Raw genomic sequence first — 23,454 nt, 5'->3', positions numbered from 1 at the left:
GAAGGCGACTTGAATTGGGTATCGGCGATTTGTTTTGCGTACCGGTACGCACATATTTGAAAAACTAATGCGTTTCCACCTATTTTTGATTGCGTATTTACGCAAATACGCAGCTTATCTATAGCTCTGGCAACAACTGTTTTGTGAACATGGGGCCTGAGCTCATTAAATAAATTCATCACAAAGAGCATGAAACAAAACAAGGCAAATATGTTCAGTGTAATATGTCATTGTCATTTCATTTGTGGTCATATAAAAATATCAATGTTTGCTTGTGGCTCTGCCATTCATGAATATATCTTTATATGACCACTCATGAAATGATAGTGATCTTACACTGAAAGCAACTAATACCGTCTTAAACTAAGATCCAAACCATTATGAGTTTATATATTGGTTACTAATAGTACATGTGTATCTTGTTCTGAGAAAATTGGGCATAATGCATGTGCGTTAAGTGTCATCCCAGATTAGCCTGTGAAGTCCACACAGGCTTATCAGGGACACCACTTTCCACTTAAACTAGATTTTTGGTAAAAAGGGAATTCTTTTAAACAAAAAATACCATTAAAGTGTAAAGTGTTGTCTCTGATTCGCCTGTGCGGACTGCACAGGCTTATCTGGGAAGACACTTTATGCACAAGCATTATGCCCAGTTTTCTCAAAACGTGACTCATGTGTACATGGATACCTGTGGACTGTGCAGACACCAAGTCTGGGGTTCCTATCACGGAGCTGTGTCCACTCTTCCTGTCACTGACCACCAGGCACATGTCCATGTCAGAACCATCCTCAGTCTACAAACAGGCCCTGTTTACTAGCACAGTAATTGTTTAATAATTACTAAATTACCTCAAAAGTGTAACAAGACCACCTATATACATGTAGAACTGAGAATATAAACAATCAAGGTTAAAAAATTACCAGTGAAGGGCTAGACATCTTGGGGTTAATTGTGATTACTGAGTTAACCTTGGAATCTATGAATCACTGCAGCAAAGTTCTTTAACTTAAAAAGTGCAATATATGCTATTAAGAGAAGTTAAATTTCTAAAAGTCCATCTGCTGTATTACTCTAAACCTTTGGTTGATCATTTTACAAACAAACAAAGGTATTAATTTACCACAGACTCCATGAGTTTGTGAAACATGTCCATCACCGCAGGGGAGTTCTTCCGCTTGGCTGCCAGGGCTGCCTTCATCACGGCCATGGCACTCTCTAGGTCAGGTTGGTCCGAACTGGAGTCTGGGGCCATGGAGGGGCCAGGAGAGGAACCTTGACTGCAAATATTGAATAGCAAAATCATCACAAAAATCTATCTGACAAGCCTGTGTGTATGTTGTTTCGTATTGTGCCATACTATTATTGCCGTTGGTCACTTGCCATAAATAAAGGACCACTAACTTGTGTATAATAAGAATGCAATACTGCTGGGGAAGCTGGAGTTTCAATTCTTTATATTGCGATAAAATAACATCAACAATCCTTAAAACTTCACTGATTTATGTGGTTTTACCAATAAACCAGTATGAATCATTTGTGTGTGTATGTTAATGCAATATCTCTATTATTTGGTTTACTGCTACCACATTCATTCTATGTAGACTGAAATTGTTATCCATAAAATTAATATGCAATGATCATAATCAGGGATGCATTTATGTAAAGATAATTTACTGAATACGATACCTTACCCTTGATATCCCTGACTGGAGACCGCCCCTTGCTCTGTATCATCTGAAGGGTCCACGTCCATACTGGTTGTGTCCGCTGCTTGTTCATTGATAGTGTTGTCTGTAATTAGAACATTTAGATTCTTGTCAGTGTAAACCATTAATCAATAATTTATCTCTCTAACAGTAGAAACTTGTGAGTGTATATATCATTAATCAATAACTCATCAACTTAACAGTATTCTGCAAATGTTTTAGGATCATCAGGCATTTTCTATCACATTAAAAAAGGACTGATTACATTTGCTTTTCATTAGAATAACTTATTGGCAAAAATCTAAAGTGTAGCGTCCTGCTCCTTTTTGGGTCCCCCCCCCCCCCCCTTCTTGCTTGGTAAACACCAAAATATATATAAATATGTTGAACATTTGATTTATTATAGCAAGTATTCAATGGCAAATGAAGCAAATTAATAATAACTGCTTTTAAACATTATACATGTGTTAGACAACCAAATGATCTAGATTGATAAAATAATTAGATAGTAGTATGGTTCTGAGTTCCGCCCTGCCCCTTTAGAGCAGTACCATGTACCTTTTGTTGTTCATCTTTCCTTATACTTGAAAGCTTGCTTCCTGACCAATTGTAGGACCAGTAAGTACTAATTTACCACAAGAGTAAAAAATTCCAAACAGCATGCACTATTGCTTTTTGTATGTTCTCCTTATTTTACTGAAATATTCCTTGTAGACTGCCATTTTCAAGTAGAAGTACCTTTCATTTGACTGATAAAACTCTGGAAATTTCCAATGTAATGGACAATTACACAAGGTTGACCACTAGGATGTGCTTCTTTCTGGTAGATATCTTTCTGCAGATTCCTCAACATGGAGCCATTCTGTAAATATAGCATATCACATATAACCAACATAAATCTTTATGAAATCAATTATGAGGAATTTTTATGTCTAGAGCAAAAAAAATTCTTCAAAAAACAATTTCAACATGCATTATATACAGACAAGAAAAATCCCTCAGGTTTTTCTTTTGTAATATTAACCAAAAAATGCAGGAGTGTGGAAATATTACAATTATTCACCTGTCCACTAACAACTTGCTTGATAAAAATTCTACTTGTCTGCACGCGAATAACACTTGTGTAAATTTTGCCGTTGTAATAATGATTAGTATTACACCATTTGTTTCTATGGAAATAAAGTGAGTAGAGTGAATAACACCTGTAGTTGTTATCAAACATTTTGTTACAGTAAGGAAAATCTATGTTCAAGCAAAACTTGATCTTTAAGCTCTTAAAAGTGACCTTGATGAAATTTCATAATTGCAACATAAATAACAAAGTTACAGTCCATGAAAGCGCAGACACAGACCAAAAATACACCTGACCATTTTTACTGCTATTTCAAGCTTACTCCAAGCAGGCTCAAATAAAAATTAAAGTCTAAAGTCTAGTCTATTTCTACAAGTCTAAAATGGCACATATCCCAATCTTATTGCCTTATTCCCATTCACTTTCAGACGTACCTTGTCCACAACGCAGCAGGATTTCTTGCTGACAACTGTCCTCCTGTTGCTAGGCAATGATGCAGAGCCTGTTGTTGTCCAGTTGAGTCCATCGTCAAGGAGACTGCTCTGTTCAGTAGCATCAGGTTGTTGTAACTTGCATATATACACATCCCCACCTGTTTACAAGAGACATTCTTATTGGAAGCTTATAATTACACTTTGTTTTTGTCTATTTACAGTGTAGATCAAAATAAATGTACATTTATTAAGGATAAATGTTTAAGTTTAATACCCGGTAGTATAAATCTGCAAATTGTGTTTTTCATTGTTTTCATTCCAAGTTAGGAACTGTCAGTAAATTACAAAGAAATTAATAGTTAAATTAAACAACTTCTACTTATATATATTTCATGCAACAGTATCTTCATTTAACTTTATTTACATTAATGGAGACATAAAATGCATCTGATTTCAACAGTGATATTGTCTGCACACCTTTTGGCACCACTGTGTCTCCTTGACTACATTGATCTGTCTGATCAGCATTGAGAATAGCAAGTACTTCGTCATATCTCAGAACAGAACCATGATGTGATTCCAATGGCCTGCCAATTTTGCCATTGCCATCCATCTGGAGCCCAGAAAAACCTTTCGGACCTGAAATAGGATAATATATATATTATTATACGTGATAAAATAAACATGTAAAATATTTTAAATCATTGAAATCAGTCTTCACACTTATTTTCAAAACACTGGTTAGTTGCTTGGCAACATTACTAGCCCAAAGCTATTTCACTAGCCCGATGTCTTGTGATAAAATACATTGAACGTCTTATAAACTTCCCTGACTTTTTTAACTTTACCATTAAGTATGACATTTTTTGTGAGTATGAAAGTGCAATATCTCTATAGTCTATTGTTTGGTTTACTTCTACAGCAATACATGAATTCATTACATTGTTTTCTAGCCAGGTAACACCTGCATTCAATTCACTAATCCACACTGTTTCCATTTAAGCACACATACAAGATAAGTATTAATGCAAAGCATCAAAGGGCGTTGGGAATTTCAGTGTAAAAGGCACTCAATGAAGTTACATGGAACGATTTTTTTTTTACTGTAAATATTAATATATTGGCCGATTATTTTAATCAAAACAGAAAAAGATACTGGTACAACCATTATCTATGATTTTGTGTTATAACCCCAAAATAACCATTATCTATGATGTTGTGTTATACATGTAACCCCCAAATAACCATCATCTATGACTTTGTGAACTTGTAACCCCCAAATATTCCATAGTTCATTTTATTAACATTGGTTTCCTTTTTTTACTGGCATCCGTGTGCAATTTTCATTAATGGAACAGAACTGTGTAGGTTTTAACAAATCTGCTTCATCTCACAAAATGCGCATTGATAGTGTCACCTAAAAAGTCCATACCAAAGGGTCCATACCACCTGGAAAGTAATATGTGTAGCGCTTCGCGCTCTATATGTGGTTCTTAAAAAAAATCAGAGGAGTGCTTGACTCTAGGGAAACGGGTTGCTGGGACACAGCTCCTCCTTGATAAGCGGCTGCTTCCTTTATCACAACTCATTGTTACAATCAATAATACGTGTCGCGCTTCGCGCTCTATATGTGGTAGGGATAGTACTTAGGGCCTATGATAGACAACCATAAACAACAACAAAAGTACATGCAAAATAGATGTGTTGTATGCGTTTATTTTTATGCCCCCCTTCGAAGAAGAGGGGGTATATTGCTTTGCACATGTCGGTCCGTCCACCAGGTGGCATCCGGATGATAACTCAAGAACGCTTGGGCCTAGGATATGAAACTTCATAGGCACATTGATCATGACTCGCAGATGACCCCTATTGATTTTGAGGTCACTAGGTCAAAGGTCAAGGTGACCCGAAATAGTAAAATGGTTTCCGGATGATAACTCAAGAAGGCTTAGGCCTAGGAGCATGAAACTTGATAGGTAGATTGATCATGACTCGCAGATGACCCCTATTGATTTTCAGGTCACTAGGTCAAAAAAGTTCAAGGTCACAGTGACCCTAAATAGTAAAATGGTTTCCGGATGATAACTCAAGAACGCTTGGGCCTAGGATCATGAAACTTGATAGGTACGTTGATCATGACTCGCAGATGACCCCTATTGATTTTCAGGTCACTAGGTCAAAGGTCAAGGTCACAGTGACCCGAAATAGTAAAATGGTTTCCGGATGATAACTCAAGAACGCTTATGCCTAGGATCATGAAACTTTGTAGGTAGATTGATAATGGCTGGCAGACGACCCCTATTGATTTTCAGGTCAAAGGTCAAGGTCACGGTGACCCAAAATACTAAAATGGTTTACGGATGATAACTCAAGAACGCTTATGCCTAGGATCATGAAACTTCATAGGTACATTGATTATGACTGGCAGATGACCCCTATTGATTTTCAGGTCACTAGGTCAAGGTGACTTGAAATAGTAAAATGGTTTCCATATGATAACTCAAGAACGCTTATGCCTAGGATGATGAAACTTGATAGGTAGATTGATCATGACTCGCAGTTGACCCCTATTGATTTTCAAGTCACTTTATCAAAGGTCAAGGTCACGGTGACCTGAAATAGTAAAATGGTTTCGGAATGATAACTCAAGAACGCTAATGGCTACGATCATGAAACTTCATAGGTACATTGATCATGACTTGCAGATGACCCCTATTGATTCTGAGGTCACTAGGTCAAAGGTCAAGGTCACGGTGACCCGAAATAGTAAAATGGTTTCCGGATGATAACTCTAGAACGCTTATGCCTAGGATCATGAAACTTCATAGGTACATTGATCATGACTCGTAGATGACCCCTATCGATTTTGAGATCACTAGGTCAAGTTCACAGTGACCCGAAATAGTAAAATGGTTTCCGGATGATAACTGAAGAACGCTTATTCCTATGATCATGAAACTTGATAGGTAGATTGAGCATGACTCACAGATGACCCCTATTCATTTTCAGGTCACTAGGTCAAAGGTCAAGGTCATGGTGACCCGAAAAATTAAAATGGTTTCCGGATGATAACTCAAGAATGCTTATGGCTAGGATCATGAAACTTCATAGGTATATTGATCATGACTGGCAGATGACCCCTATTGATTTTCAGGTCACTAGGTCAAAGGTCAAGGTAACAGTGACAAAAAACATATTCACACAATGGCTTTCACTACAACGGAGAGCCCATATGGGGGGCATGCATGTTTTACAAACAGCCCTTGTTTAATATAAAAACACGTGTATTTTTTTATAAGATATTTAAGAGATGTAAGAAATTTTAATTAACGTTGTCACCACGCTGCATCCATTAATTTTAATAAAAATGTGCATTGTTGTATTTAGGTCGCATTAAAACGCAGTATTTTTAAATAATATATATAAATAAAATAAATAATATATAAAAAAAATGATCCCCGCCTAGGAATCAAGCCCACCAACTTCAGATCGCTAGGCGGACACCTCATCCACTACACCACGGCGACTGTTGAAAGTTTCAGACAAAAATGTTGACTATTCATTTAAAGTTTCACTGCTTCGCGTATTTGCCCAGTCCCTGTGATCTTTTATTAGTGCCCAGTCCCTGCGTTTAGCTATTAATCAAAAGAATTAACTTTGCATAATTGGCAATAAATGTTGTAATAAATATAATAGGCACAAATTCAGCACTTATTTACACTACTTTACACAAAAAATCACCACTATGCAAGATTCTTAAAACAAAAATATATACATTGATCTGTACAATAACTGCTCCTCCCATAAGCGAAAAAAAAATGTATTACATACTAGTCGCCGCTCTCCAGAGCGACGCCAATAAAATTATCCATTTAGCATATATAATCTATGACAAGTTAGTGATTAAAAATGAGTTGATCTTTAACCCTTTCAGTGCGGGAACCGAATTTTGAAGGACGTTGCAAACAGTTTGGATCCAGATGAGATGTCTCATCAGGATCCAAACTGTTTGCTATTCTGATAATATTCTTTGAAAAAAAATCGAAGAAAATGCTAATTTTAGAAATTCAGCTGACAACATTTTAGCAGACGACAAATTTCCCAGCATGCAAAGGGTTAAATAAATTAATTCTGCATGTTAATTTATTAAATTGTCGAAAACAATTTAATAGACAAGTTGGGTGTGCCTGTCTTTATTAAAACATTGACAAATAAAAAAGGGGGAAACATTTTTTTTTCACATAAAAATGGATCAGGGGGCCACAATTGTCATAACAAAATGAAGTCAGTGGAAGACTTTGAAAAATGGAGTGAGTGGAGTAGGGCGAAGTATACAGAACACTTATGGTGTGTTTCTTATCATTAGCTAGAGTGTACAGCTACAGGGTTAAGTATCTGCCTTAATACCTGAAGTTTGAGGGTTAGTTTTTACCTTTTTATTACAGCTTGGCTGCTTCAAAAGTCTAAGGCTTATTGAAATAATTTTGAGTCTGTTTTCTCGTTAGAACCAATACTTGGTGTCTGTGGTAAAGATCTAATGAACCCTCCCACAGATGCAAGACAGACATATCCATTACGCCAGGAAGAGTTTCAGATTCAAAGTTTAATTGTAGAAAAGGATTTTTTCTAGCAGGGTACACTACCCGACCCGTGATTTTTGCCAAATTCGCGGAGTCACAGTGGACAGTTTGATTTCTTAGTTAACAAGAGATGGGTTCTTCAGAAACACAATTCCCCCTTATTGCGCCGCTTTGATTTTTTTAAATAGATTTTTTACCTTTGACCTTGAAGGATGATATTGAAGGATGACCTTGACCTTGAACTTCCACCACTCAAAATGTGCAGCTTCATGAGATAAACATGCATGCCAAATATCAAGTTGCTATCTTCAATATTGAAAAAGTTATGGCCAATGTTAAAGTTTTCGGACCAACAGACGCCATATATTTGACATTTGACCTTGAAGGATGACTGACGGACAGTTCAACTGCTATATGCCACCCTACCGGGGGCATAAAAATCACCGAGATTTCACGTGATTCGTCATGCCACCCTACCGGGGGCATAAAAATCACCAAAATTTCACGTGATTCGTTACTCCGCCGTCATGCGAGTGCAAAATAATTTTGTGGTGATTCACCGTGATTTGCCGTGATCGCAGTGCATATCGGTGACATCGGTGATTCTCCAATTCATGAATATAAACCTAATCGTACCGCTTTTCAAATGTTCAAATTTATCCGATAATCCAATATAATTACAGCATCATTTATGAACAAATAATCTTAAACATATACGATGATAAATATGTTTAAGAATTTCATAAACACAACCATATGTCTATGTCATTTTTCAGAAGTGTAAAGAGTACAGTTCATTATGGGACAAAGCTTTCATTGGATGAGTGAATTTAAATTAAAATTGAATGCAATACGATTATGCACAAAAAAAATGTTTATTGCCTCATACAGTCATGTAAGAAATGCTGCCCAGGTAAAAATGAAAGTGAATATATGTTAACAGTTACACTGCATTAGCATGTAAATAAATCGTCTGGATTATTTTATTAATATTTCTTACACATACTGCTATACATGTAATTAACACTGACTCACGAGTTTTTCACACCTTACATAACACCAATAAACTGTTCAAGGTCGTTTAACCTCTAAGCGATTAAAATCAACAAAAGCTTTATTATTGCAATGCATAATGTTAGTGTATATGTTACATGTAAGTGTAACCGTCAACGCAAATCACGTAAAAAGGGTGAATCACGGCGGTTCGCGTGGATTCGCCCTGATTGCCTTACAGCGAGATACATCGCGGGATGATCACCGTTGAATCGCCGAGACATCACCCAAATGTTCTTGTCGCTCGAAATCACCGCAATTAATCACGTTGCACAGATCACAATGATACGATATGTTTGCAAAAATCCCGGGTCGCGTAGTTTTATGTTCCCAATCCCAAAAAGTATATTTTTTTCCCAAAATGTGACAAAAAATTCCCAATTTCCAAAAAAATAAATAAATCTATCTTTCCAAAAAGTGGAGAAAAAAAACCTGGTATAAGATGGTAAAAATGGCACCACACTGGAATTCAGAACGTCCCATTTTGTACACGGGTATTATCCACTCATTTATCAGTTGTGTAATGGAATGTTTTCCATTCTTTGTGTATTTATATATTAAATTATTTTCTTGTACAACAAGGTCATTTACCATAGACAAATAAAACATTGTGCAAGTTTAAACATAATTATGTTTGTATGCAGAAATCTGCAAATGCATCCGAGTTTACCAACGGCTATTATTTGATAAACTGATCCGGTTCATTCTAACAGCAGTAATGTACATGAGTACATGACGTAGCGTGTGACGAATTAGAAAGTTTATTGAGTTCATAAACTCATTTGAATATAGTGATAGGATGGCATAAGTGTATTTATTTAACTAGAAAGCGCTCGCCAAGGCTCGCGCTCAGGCGTTCTAAGCCTGGCAACATAAACTTCTCTGTATTCAACGCTAACCTAGTATTCTTAATATATTTAACTTGGCTCAAGGGGATTTGAGAGGTCATCACCTAAAATTCATTAAAAAAAGTGCCTTCATAATATAAAACTAAATTCATTTGGAGCTAGGACAGTGAACATATGGAATGCCCTTTCAGAAGAAACCGTCTCTGCAACATCCCTTAATGTGTTCAAATCGCATTTGAACAAAGAGAAATGGAATACGAAAAATTTTAAAACAACTGTGTAGCGCACTATATCCTCTGTGTGCCTAATTTCGATCAGGTGCCTAAGTTCGATCAGTTTTTTATGACGTATTTTCGAATACCAGCACTTACATCACGCTCCAGCCTTCCTGCGAAAACTCATAACAGAAGTTGTAATTCCGTCAACCTCTCATAAAAATGCGGTTTAAACAGGTCTTTATGAATAACAAAGCTTAAATTATGTCAATTATTCATCAGTGTTCTCCGTAAAAAACGGAGTAGCCAGCGATAGTAACAGAGCAGCTGGCGATAATGCACACGGCTCGCCATGTTCACAAGCCGCGAAGCGGCGAGCGGGGTAGGTTCGGGAGGGTTATCCCCTCCGTCCAGGGGGGTATGGGGTAAACAATTGAAATACAGGAGCGAAATGGTGATCTGGAGCATTTTAGTATGGTTTTTTTTTATTAAAGTAACAAAGCATTTGTCATAGAAAATGAAATATTTATTTGAAATCTCTAAAATTTAAAAAATGCATTTTAATTGCAACTTTTTTTATTTCAACAATCTGAATCAGAGTTATAGTAAGAGTCATGCGCTAGGTCAAGGGCTTGGTGTGCACGCTTATATTCAAATACATAACTATTCTTTATACAAAGGCGTGTACAATTATCCATTGCTAATACACAGTATTAATTTGAAAAAAACATGTTATATATCAAACGTGTCCGACACACGTATCTCATACAAACATCTTTATAAATATGACGGATTTTGTACTGGTATAAACAAAGCAACTTCACGTAGCAGCCGTTAATAAATGCAGAAGAACATCTACAAAGTCTACCGGTTACATGCAAGGTGCTGAGTTATAAATGATTTCTGCTGAGTTATAAATGCTTTCTCACGTGAACTAATAAGTTTTGATCGTATTGTATATAATGGGTCTATTTATGGATTGTTCATCCTTGAATACGCCTACAAAAATCGGCAAGGGTTCTTTGACTTGTGTCTACTTGGCACTTTGTAAGTCATTTTTAAGGTGGAGGCATCGTGACGTCTGCTTCTAAACAACTATTTCAAACAAACGCTTTAAATACAGCGCGTTAATTGGAAAATGACCGGTCGAAGGTTAAATTAGCCAACCGTAAACTTACCGTAGTTAGCTAAAAATACCTCTGTGTTCGTAAATCTCCGTCATAAACGAGCGTGCAATAAAGTGGTAAAAAAATGTTACGTAAAGATACGAACTATCGATAGTTTATCCGTGCTTGTCTCTGCGCGAAAATTATACGCATTAGAATATTAACTTCGAGCTAGTTTGTTTAAACACAAAAGCGAAAGTACCGCGTCGAAATTCGTATAAACACAGGCGTTTTTGTGGCGTTTCGATTGTATACTTTTGGGAAAAGTAGCCGGCGCCTAGATTGTTAGTAACCTGCGAAATCGCCGGCCGCCGGTGCTTCCGGAGAACACTGTTGATACCTCATTTTTCATGCATTTATCGCACTTATATTCTTTAAATTTCCATTAAATTCATAAAACATCCATCAAAATACTCTTTTCTAAATTGCCAGGGTCGCTGCAGTTTTCAGGGGAGGTAAGACAATTCTCCGTAAATAAGCGCTTTGTTTACCTGGGGCTCATAAGGGGACATTCATAAATTAGATCAACGCATAAATAGACGTCCAATTAAGACGTTTATTGTTAAATTTAAGCTCTTTACTGCAGCCCAATTGCCACGAAAAACTGGCTTTTAGAAGGGGTGAGTAGTGTTTTTCCCAGGCCATTTTAGCGTGGCAAAAAGCCACGCCGCCCTCCAGGATCGCCACTCTGCCCTTTTCAAAGGCAAATTTCGCCACGCGCCCTTTTTTCAAAGGCAAATTTCGCCACGCGCCCTTATCGATAACATCTTTATTGCCTTACGATCTAACTTGGTCCGCAAAATAAGCTTCCTTGATTGTCTGTGACGCTCCGACTGTGCTTGATTTACTCGCGAGATGTCAACGTCTAATCGACTATATAAATTGAGCAGATATAATCTATTACAGTGCTCGATTTATAGGTAGGTCACTGACTGCTCCAAAGCTGTGAATTAGTCATGCGTGAATAACCCCGTATCAGTATCAATCCATAATGCCGAAGACTATGTTATACCAAGCGCACTTTTCGGTCGGCAATGTGTTCTACTTCACGATAAAATCATTACTTCGGGACTTTTGATGAAAAACTCGATGTTATTCTCGTGGCAATTGTGCATTGCATGCATTATTCAGTTATATCAAAACATATATTTTTACGCATAATTACATTTAAAATCACAAAAAAATATTTTTAACGTTTTCGTCTTTAAGATATTTAGATCTAATTATTCAAATAATTACTGAGACGTATTCCAAAGACCTATAGATAACATAGGTCTATATAGGTCTTTGCGTATACTTATTTAACAAAATGCGAATCGCGTATACGATTTAACGTTGCTATGCGCACCTGTCGCTTACATCGTTTGACATTTTATCAACATGGCGGACTATACAGAATTAAATTGTGACTCTGCAAAAATGGCAAATAATGTCGTAAACGATCGAATTAACGATGGAGATTACACATTAAGAAGGAATTAATGAAATGTCTGTGATAATCAACGATGCATAAAAATGTTTTAGATAGCAACAACATTATTTATTTATTTGTAATCTACTCGGTGGATGTATGTCTCGGAAACGAGCGTTTGCATATTGTTAGCGATCAATTTACTCGCAAAGTTATTTTAAACATCTGTCAAGATTATTGTTAAAAAATGGGATAAGACAAACATGGTTTCATTTATATGTTAGTGGATCTGTGTATAATCAGATTCATATGCATATATTGCTTTATTATGTTTGTTGTGCTGTACAGTTTATTGAAACAGCATGGAACTTAAATGTACATTGCAAGGTAAATATATTAATATAAATCATAGTAAGTTAAATACATCTATTACCATTAAATGTGCTTGTTTATATTTTTTCCACAACTGCCTCTGATGCGATTACATGTTTCTCCCTAATTCAGGTATTCACGGCACGTTTTTGCCCTTTTTTGCCTAAACTGCCCTTTTTGAAAGTAATGCGCCATGCCCCTTTGCCCTCCTGGGAAAAACACTAGTGAGACATTCCTATGTTCACATTGTGTTTAGGAAAATATCGTATTATAATAAATGTAAATATGTTTGGTAATTTTACAAATGTGTGTTTATGAGTGTTTAATCTTCTTTTTTGTTACCTTCTTAATTGTTAGTTGTTGTTAATTTTAATAAATATTTAAGACACACATTACAATAATCTTCAAAATATATAAATGAACTTTCTTTTCTAAAAAACAACAACATTAGAATGTGTCGCTCCTAGCCTAAGTATTCATGTGAGCAAATAACTATTTATCTTCCCCATGTGAGCCCCCATTTGTGACGTCATGAAGACAGCTGGTCGAACTTAGGAGTCCTTCTCAGTATATCATGTGGGGTAATAGATAGATTTGGATATAGTTTTGAATACTTTGTCTAAATTCCATAGCAAGTTTTCAGTAATCGTTGTTGATGTAGAGCATGCGCAGCGATAAAGTTTAACGTGATCGAACTAAGCCACACATAGCATATGTCGCGTATAAACATTTGAAAGAAAAGGGGCCAGGACAGACTTTGTCTAATATTACGGCCTCAAGATCAAGGTAAATCAAGGTAAATATACAGTTATGTACTCGTTTATCTGTATTTTTAAGTTATCAAGTATAAAAGCCAAAGGCAAAGTTTTTTTATTATCACTATTATTATAACTTTATTATTAATTCAACTGATGTGTATATCATTTGGTCAAATACACAGTATGCAGTTTATGCTAATTCATTTTACACGCATAAATAATTGTACTGCTTGTCAAATAAACTTTACTTCTTATTGAATATTGAGTGAATGATGACAAAATTATTCGTTATTGTGAACGGACAACACCGACGCTTTTATGTTTTATACCGAACCTATAAAATACCAAATGATTCTTATCTTCGCAACAAACGTAATGTTAAAAATACAATCCCTGATCTGCATTTTTCAGTTTAATTTCAACATTAATGAAGAAAATACAAAAGTCAAAATACCGTCTGACGTACAATTTATCTTGCTGGCGCAAATCAAAATGGCGGAACTGTCCACGACACACTTTAGTACCCACACCTTTCGATACAATTGTTTGTAAGTTATAAGTTCGTACCCCGAAAAAAATATCGGTAGCAAGCTTTTTCACCCCAGACGGAAAATTTAGGTCGATTCGACATTAAACTTATTCGGCCCAATGTTGACCAGGCTAATTCGGACTTTTATTGCTTATGGAACTTAAGTAATCATTGCTTATAGAATCAAAGCACTGAAAGTACTGGTGGATTATTGACATGAAATCTCACAACGTGCACAGGCAGCAGTATCATAAATTTGCCCCCCCCCCCGGGGACCCTACCCCCCCCCCGGGGACCCTACCTCCCCCCCCCCCCCGAACTATTGTGTATGGTTTGACTTTTCAACAACGAATATTGACAAAAATACACAGTTTGAAAAAATAACCCTCGTATAGTTATTATATATACAATACCTATAAGAGGGGTATTTTTTTAAACTGTTATTTTTTGTCAATGTTCGTTGTTGGAAAGTTAAACCATACACAATAGGTGTACATTTAACAATCTGGAACCCCTGGGGTAAGCTTGGGGGGGGGGGGGGGGTATGGTCCGGGGGGGGGGGGCAAATTTTTTTTTATGATACTGCTGCCTGTGACAACGTGGCCCTGATTCAAAAGGAAACTAAGTTCATTTAGAAAAACATTCAAGTTTCTGAACCCTGTCTTCGCCACTGCGATGTTTAGTGTGTTACTAGTCTCGGACCAGCTGGTGAAGAACACGTATTTTACTTACGCGCGTTTGCGTGCTGCTGCATACACAGAAGAGGCTTTTGTGGCACGCTCATGTAAATCTTTATTTTGATTTGACCATGTGAGCTAGTTTTTGACCCCACAAGACCCAGATTCGAACTAGTTCAAAGTATCATATGAGGCAAATTGACCAAGTATCATGAAGATTGGATCAAACTTGTGGCATTTACAGTGGGTTATAATATTTTTTAAGATTTGACTCTTAGGCCTAGTTTTTTTTTACCTCATATAACACAGATTTCATAGACAAACATTTTGACCAAGTTTCATAAAGATTGGATTAAAATTGTGCCTCTGTGGTTGTTAGGATTTTCTAAGATTTGACCCGGTGACCGTTAGATAGACTGAACGTTAAAAAATAATTGGGTTTGTCATTTTGTTACTACATATCCTCAAAAAGAAAAGCTTAGCAAGACATTGTGTACATGTTAACCCCGTACTATTTGACAACCTATTCACCGTTAAATAACGGAAATAGCCGATATGATCGGCTATTTCCGTGCATTTTCATATCGGCTATTTCCGTGCATTTTCAATGCGCATGTACTAACATTTTCACAACAATAGGAAAGTATTAAAAAGAGATATACAAACAAAATATCGCCTGTGTGAATCGATTATAGTACATTCGGATACTTTTTCTCGGTAACGGCTTTTATCGTCAAATTGCGTTAACAGAGAGTTAGTTCTGCGGCGTAGACAGAAGTGCTCCGAAGTTTGCAGTAATATGCAAATTAGGCTGAAGATTGGCTACTGTGTATTATTGCCGCTTTGCGTCAATAATCCAAAAATAAGAGTCTCGTTCATAAGTGTCGATTCACAAATGAATTATATACAGTTTACCTTACTTTTATGTTATTTTATACCTTATTTTTATGTTATTTTATATCGACATTTGCAAATACGTTGCAGGCATTTCCGATCGCTTTATTTATGTATATTTCTTAGATGTGCTCAGTGGTTTTCCGGTGTTTTTTGTATTTCTTAAAAAAACTGAAATTATTGATAAAATAAGCAAATTAAAGAAACTAATGTAAAATAAAAGTTATGCCATTTAGTACGATGTTTTTTGTTATTGAGAACTGTTAGCCATATATGGTTGTGTGTGTTTGTGAGTTACGATACTGTATTGTAATGTTAAGAGTTTATTCCTTATTGATGTCACATACATGTAATAGAAGTAACTTTGTAGTTTGTTTGATTTCAAAGCCGTCTCTAGTCGAGTCTAGAGCTAGCATAAAACGCATCATTTCAACGACGAGATATCTGAAGCAAAAGACAAAAGAAACATTTTTTTTCAAATTGAATTAACTTTAATGATGATAATATACTGGGGATACCGCGTATCGGTGTATTAAGCCTTTGTCTTCAAATAAATTTTGTTATCGTAATAGACAGGGACCTATAGGTTGCTGGTTTTTAAAGGTCCCTGTTTACATGCAAAAAACGGCAATATTATCTTAAAGATATGTCGTAAATAATGTGCTATTGTATTGTCTGTCATCATAAAATATTTTACAAATAACATTGTACTTTCGTTGCCTATAATATTTGCAAGTTTCCTTCTCTTTGACTCAACAATCGATGCTTGTTAGCCTACAAAATGGCGACCTGGCAACAGACGCTTTGAATATTAATAAGTTCATCGCAAAATTTTATATGTAAGCAGCCTAATATTGTATTTTGATTTTTCAATATTAAGCAGGCGTAAAATCTGACTTTTCAAAAAAATTATAAATCCAGTTAGTTTGGAATTTATTAGAAAGTAAAATCCCTTACAGGTGCCCGTTTGGCACAGTAACTTAGTGGGTGGGGTATTGTAAACAGTTTTTATTTAGATTTTATTCCACTTAACTTTCGCAGTCCGGGGCTTCTCTTGAGTTACGCATTTTTTAATGTGCACACTTGACAATGGAGTGAACTGTTTACACCTGAGTTTGTGACATTTGTGTATGCATGAATTCACTTGTGTGATAACTGGCAACTATTTTCACATCTTCACATATCCTACAGTCGGTCGGGTAGTTCCGGATCACTAACGTAAATAATGGTGTAAATATTTTTAAAATAAAGCAATTGCTTTCAAAAAACTTGGATTGTTGAGGCAAAATATTTCATCTTTCAGGCCATATTAATTTATTAATACTTATCAATACATTTCTGATGCCAATTTGAACTTATTCGCTTGCATAAAGTCGGCTAGTTCTGAATCGAGTGCGGTAATTTCGGATCACTCGGACTATTTGGAAGATGTAGGTCAGGGATCATCTCAAAACTTATTTTGACTGTCAACAATTATTTTGACTGTCAAAACAAATGATGCATGTATTAAATAAAACATCAGATAGGTTCGTTTGTTTCAGTTTAATAACTGTCTGACAATTTAAAAACATTATGGGGTGTATGACTGTACACAGGAGAATAAAGCTGTTGGAAAGTATTTATGTTTTGATTTGAAATGGATTCCTCTGTATTATTGGTTATATAAAACAAGCACAAATACTCAATACAAGCAATTTATTGATAAACTCAAGATACCTTCTTGGGAAATAACATAATATAATAACATTTAACAACAATAGAATCACAATAATGTACAAACTGTATGAAAATATGACATATATGCTTATGACTAGAACATTTTATGTATGACTAGAAAATATGTTTATAACTAAGGTCCTAAAAAATACAGAACTTTATATAAATGTATTTATAACAAGAGATGTGTTTGTCAGGAACACAATGCCCCCTATTGCGCCGCTTTGTTTTTTGTTCATTTGGCAGGTACAGATAATTATCGCCCTTTAAAGCTTATTACTTCCTTGGATTAGCTTCTTTGACCTTGAACGATGACCTTGACCTTTCACCACTCAAAATGTGCAGCTCCATGAGATACACATACATGCCAAATATCAAGTTTCTGTCTTAAATATTGCAAAAGTTATCAAAAAACTTTAACTAAGGTTAAAGTTTTGGGACAGAATGACAGACTGGCCAAACACAATATGCCCCGATCATTCGATCCGGGGGCATAAAAATGACAACTGAACATAAACAAGTACCTCTGGAATGCATTTGCTAATAATAGGATCACAATAATGTAAAAATATATAAAAGCATCCATAAAAAGTATAACATAAACCAGTGCCTCTAGAATAAATTTGCTAAAGAAATGGAAAACAATACTAGATATCAAGTTACTTTTTTGGTAAATAACATAGTATGATAACATGTAACAATAATATGATCACAATAATGTAAAATAATGTAATAAAAGTATAAAAAGCAACAACAACATAAACCAGTACCTCTGGGATAATAATGGTAAAGAAATGGAAGACAATACTAGATATCAAGTTAAATGTTTGGTAAATAACATATTATGGCAACATTTAACAATAATAGGATCACAATAATGTAAAAATATATAAAAGTATCCGCTTCAGCCTCTTTGCCAATGACTGTGCAGAGCACCCGTGCTTTTTAGGACCCATCCGTCCAACTTGACAATTATCTGAAATGCAAAATCACAGCATAAATGCACATTAAAAATTGGATAAATATTTAAAATATTACCAATCTCCTTCCAGCACAAGTAACATATTACCATCATTTATTAATCCATAAATTTTTTCTAGAGTACAGATTTTAGCACTCCGCTGGTTTTTTATTACTCCGCTATTATACATTTAAATGTTATAACTTATTTTAAAAATACTAAACACATAAACATACAAACAAACCAAGATGCATTCAACAAATGCTTACTGCATGTGTTAGCCTTGACCTTGTGACTTAGACCTTATGCCTCATAACTGGTTTGCATAATAGATCTCAATCAGATGCAAGAACATGTAAAGTTTGGAGAACCAGGTCCATAAAGTTTCATTTTATGAGCAAGGTTAAAGTTTTAGGGCAGAAAGACAGACAAAATAAACAAAATTCAATCGTATTCTCTGTATTTCTCGACATTGAAGTCACAAAATAGTATTATAATTAAATAATTCAAATGAAACATTGTATCAACTTTATGAGAAACTAGGCACTCTTCATTTCATATATATATATATATATATATATATATATATATATATATATATTATAAACTTTTGTGGTAGCTAGAGCTTTAAAATATTACTAACACAGTATTTAAACAATAATAAACTGTTTTGAGATTTTCCCCAATCAGCTGATCCGCAACTGACATGTACACGAGGTGCAATGTCCATGCTTTTATTACCATAAATCATAAACATATACTTAAATCACTCGCAGGAATTTAAAAATGATAATAAATAAACAAATTCATACCAAATGTACAAGCATTTACCAAGGAAATGTGCTTCTAAATCGTCTTTTAATTGTTGACGCGTGTTATTGATAAACAGTGCGACGGTAAAATGACACGACTGTGATAGTTACCAAAGTGTGATTTTCAATGAAAACACCGTTGAAATAAGAAGCAAAACTGTGTTATTGCTTGAAATTGATCACATTTTCCAAAAATCACAGTTATATTGATATGGCAATATCTTTTAGACTAATATTTTAATTAAATCATAGAGTTGATTCGGAATTACCCGAGATCCGGAACTACCCGATCGACTGTACCGCAACCCAAATTCGACTACACCTAAATTCGACGATGTTCTATTTGTATTGATTTAATGGATAATTATTGTCTTGGAATCATTTCAAAGTAATACAGCCGGGTTTAAATTATTATTTTGAGCTTTGAAACATTTCGTTATTTCTTTCATTATTTGCTAAATATTGCTTCATGTAACCGTTACATCGTCGAATTTGGGTCACACTGGGATATGTAATAATCCTCTTCTATTATGACATTTTTGGAAATGAAGTTTTTTGTAAGGAATTCAATTAATTCACTTAAGATCTACTATTATTTTAGAACCAATATACTGTTAACAACCTTTTTGTTATTATTTTTTGGTCTGCCTTTAAAGGGATCTTTTCACGCTTTGGTAAATTGACAAAATTGAAAAAAGTTGTTTCAGATTCGCAAGTTTTCGTTTTAGTTATGATATTTGTGAGGAAACAGTAATACTGAACATTAACCATGCTCTAATATAGCCATTATATGCATCTTTTGACGATTTTAAAACCTAAAAATTATAAACGATTGAAGATACAGTTAGTTCATGGGCCAGTATAACAAAAGGAGTACCCCAAGGGTCTATCCTGGGGCCCTTACTGTTCAATGTCTTTATTAATGATATTTTCTATTTTATAAACAAATCTACCCTTTACAATTATGCAGATGATAATACTCTTTCATTTTACACAACAAACTTTGATGAACTTATAAGTGTTTTACAACATGAAAGTAACATTCTTATTGATTGGTTTCATTTTAACAAGATGCAAGCTAACCCTGACAAATTTCAATCTTTTGCAATAGGCAAATTAACTTCTTGTAAAAAACCGTCATTTAAGATAGGTGATGCTACTATAACTTGTGAAAAAGTTGTTAAACTACTTGGTATTGACATAGACTATAAACTAAATTTTGATACTCATATACAAGGATTATGTAAGAAGGCAGCCACTCAAATTAACATCTTAAAAAGAGTTGGTAGAAATTTAAGTGTAAAAAGCAAGCTTTTAATTTTCCATACCTTTGTATTATCAAATTTTAATTTTTGCCCAATGACCTGGCATTTCTGTTCAGAAACTAATATTAAAAAGATGGAAAAAATTCAAGAAAGGGCAATTCGTTTTATATACACCGACTATAGCACTCAATATATCGATCTTTTACAAAAGGTAGACCTTCCGTCCTTGCAAATAAGACGTATAAGATCAATGGCTATTGAAACATTTAAAATCATAAATGAAATCTCTCCACCTTTGTTAAATGATTTAATTGTTAAGAGACAGTCAACCATAAATTTTAGATATACCAATATTTTACAGATACCACAGGTACGCACAACAACATATGGTAAAAATTCTTTTTGATATGCTGCCCCCTCGCTGTGGAACTCCCTACCAGAAGATTTTAGAAAATGTACAAATTTTTCGCAATTTAAAACTTTAATTGGGACATGGAATGGAAAAATCTGTAGGTGCAAATGCTGTAGACTGAATGGGATTTCCACAGGAAGGGAGCATCACATCACTTAGTTTTAAGTACATTTTCTGCTATAATGTTATATAGTGTCAGTTTTGCTTAGCTTTGTGTGCTTTGGTTGCTTAGCATGCTCTATATGCTTTATTTTTACTTAAATGTTATATGCTGTTAGTGTTTTTCTTAGCTTTGTATGCTTTGTGTGCTTTGCATGCTATATATGCTTTGTAGGCCCTATATGCTTTATATGCTTTGTGTGATCTGTATGCTTTGTACACTTTGTGTGCTTTGCATGTTTTTGTGTGCTTTATATACTTTATATGCATTGTTTGCATGTATACTTTGTGTGCTTTGCATGTGTTTCTTGCTCTATATACTCTATATGCCTTGTTTGCTAGGTGTATTTTTGTGTGCTGTGTATGCCTAGTATATTTTGTATGCCTGGCATGCTTTATGTGCTTTATTTGCGTTGAATTGCTATGTATGCTATGTATACTTTATGTGCCCTACGCTTTGTATACTCTGGTTGCTTTGTACGCTCCGTACGATTTGTATGCTCTGCATGCTATGTATGCTCTTTATGCTTGATATGTTTTTTATGCTCTGCATGCTGTGTCTAGTTGATATTTTATTCTTTCTCTTAAAAAATTATCTGACTTTTAATGTAAACAAATCTAAATTTTTTAATACCATATCTGATGTTGTAATATCATGCTATATATTTATATGTATATCTGCCTTTTAATTGTAGAACAAATTGTTTCCAGTCTTTCAGCTTTTATACACTTGTTATTTCTTATTTATCATGTTTTATAGTCGGTTGTACAAGCTGTCTGAGCTTATGTTTGTTGTTTAACCCTTGCTGACTCAAAATAAATCTTATCTTATCTTATCTTATCTTAATAATTTGGAGAGTTCTGTTTTTGTCGTTAAATTTTGTGAAACTACGAAGATTGCTTATATAAGGTATAAAATACGTCAAGAATGTGTACTCGGCGGAATAGCTCAGTAGGCTAAAGCGTTTTTACTTCAGGACTCTGGCAGGACTCCAGAGGTCACTGGTTCGAAACCTGCTCCGGGCAATGTTCTTTTCCTTTTTTAATTTTTTTTCTTGATTTTTTACTGGATCTTTTACGATCCAATGTTTACTTTTATCAATATAAAGCATTTAATGAATAAGTTAAAAAAATGCCAAAATCTGTGAAAAGGCCCCTTTAATTGAATTTTTAGAGTTTAATTGAGTTTTGAAAAACATATTTACAGACAGGGCTTGAAAATAGCTGTGATATTTATTTATTTTTGCATCTTAAAAACCAATTATTTAAAATGATATGGCCTTGTTTTACTTTCTATTTTGATGGTATGTCAAATATGTGTGTATTAAGGTTTGATTTAATTTTTAAAAAAGAAGGAATATATACTCGGACCCCACTGTATCGTGGCATTCATTGTATCGCGCTATTCTTATAACTCTGAATATTTCGCTTCCACTGCCACCTAGCGGTTGTTTACATTAGTAACTCCTTACTTTCGTTTTCTTTTTGACATATTTCCGGCGAAAAGATGTTCCGAGTCGCGGTAAGTTGTTTTATTTATGTATCGGAAATGATTTTCTAATTGATTTCATAATTTTCTTGCAGAGTTTGTCTTTAAAAGTGTTAACTTTCCTAAAAATACTTTTGACAGTTTGCGGTCGTCTGTAAAGTTTGACAGTCACGTCACTTCCGCTGTTGAATAAAAAATCTACGGAAGCGCATAGTTGTCATATATTAAAAAATTATGTGCAAATTTAAGCAATAATTTGCAAATGCAAATTTTAGAATTGATTTTGCTTGCATGACAATATAAGAGAATTTGAATTTATAATTTTGTTCTCTTTTTCAGGAACCTCAACCAAAAAAACAGTGTCTCTTGTATGACAGAGAAAATCTCCAGAGGGCGTATGAGGCCACTTTGGGTGGTGTTTCTGCGTACAGAGCCTCAAGGATGTTTGCTGTACCAGAAACAACCCTTAGGGATAGAATTAAAGGTCGCGTTGATGTTGAGGCAAAGGTTGGTCACGAGACCATTTTCACAATAGAGGAAGAAAAGAAGTTGTACGACCACGTGACCTATATGGCTGAAATTGGATTTGGGTACACCAAGAAATCAGTACAATATATGGGGAGAGATTATGCTGAGTCTTTGGGAAAGACAATGAAGTAGGACCAAAAATGCCTTAGTGACAACTGGTTTTATGGATTTTGCAAACGCTGGCCTGAACTGAAGTCATCAAAACCTCAAAAACTGGATCTTTCAAGAGCGAAAACATCAAGAGAAACACTAAATAAATACTATGATGAACTTTTCAATGTACTAACAGAGAACAAAATAATAGATAAACCTCAGAAGATATTCAATATTGACGAATCTGGTGTCAACGGTGAACACACCCCACTAAAAATCATCTGCAAAGGACACTGTGCC

The 23,454-nt window shown here is 34.9% G+C and overlaps 2 protein-coding genes and 1 long non-coding RNA gene across 4 annotated transcripts in view; 1 reads left to right on the top strand and 2 right to left on the bottom strand.

The window, feature by feature from the left end:
• Positions 1-14,130, bottom strand: part of LOC127856615 (uncharacterized) — a 39,391-nt gene extending 25,261 nt beyond the window's left edge. Inside the window, exons 1-7 of the mRNA XM_052392920.1 lie at positions 14,074-14,130; positions 3,694-3,855; positions 3,217-3,374; positions 2,449-2,572; positions 1,696-1,795; positions 1,125-1,281; positions 692-797 (exon numbers count right to left, since the gene is read on the bottom strand). Coding sequence (XP_052248880.1) covers positions 692-797; positions 1,125-1,281; positions 1,696-1,795; positions 2,449-2,572; positions 3,217-3,374; positions 3,694-3,829 — 781 coding nt within the window. The 5' untranslated portion in view covers positions 3,830-3,855; positions 14,074-14,130. The remainder of the gene's footprint in view (positions 1-691; positions 798-1,124; positions 1,282-1,695; positions 1,796-2,448; positions 2,573-3,216; positions 3,375-3,693; positions 3,856-14,073) is intronic.
• Positions 14,131-16,489: 2,359 nt separating this feature from the next.
• LOC127855398 (dynein heavy chain domain-containing protein 1-like) overlaps positions 16,490-23,454 on the top strand; it is a 269,484-nt gene continuing 262,519 nt past the window's right edge. For both annotated transcript variants that reach the window (XM_052390924.1, XM_052390922.1), the window contains exons 1-2: positions 16,490-16,558; positions 20,835-20,862. The gene's annotated coding sequence lies outside the window, so the exon portion shown is untranslated. The remainder of the gene's footprint in view (positions 16,559-20,834; positions 20,863-23,454) is intronic.
• On the bottom strand, positions 17,400-19,503 carry LOC127855413 (uncharacterized). Its single transcript, XR_008037512.1, has 2 exons — positions 19,209-19,503; positions 17,400-18,411 (listed from the first exon to the last, which is right to left on the bottom strand). It is a non-coding gene; the product is annotated as an uncharacterized LOC127855413 (long non-coding RNA).

Source organism: Dreissena polymorpha, chromosome 13, assembly GCF_020536995.1.
Source record: "Dreissena polymorpha isolate Duluth1 chromosome 13, UMN_Dpol_1.0, whole genome shotgun sequence".
NCBI lineage: Eukaryota > Metazoa > Mollusca > Bivalvia > Myida > Dreissenidae > Dreissena > Dreissena polymorpha.
Note: the sequence above shows the minus strand (reverse complement) of the source record. Positions and strands in the feature narration are given on the sequence as shown.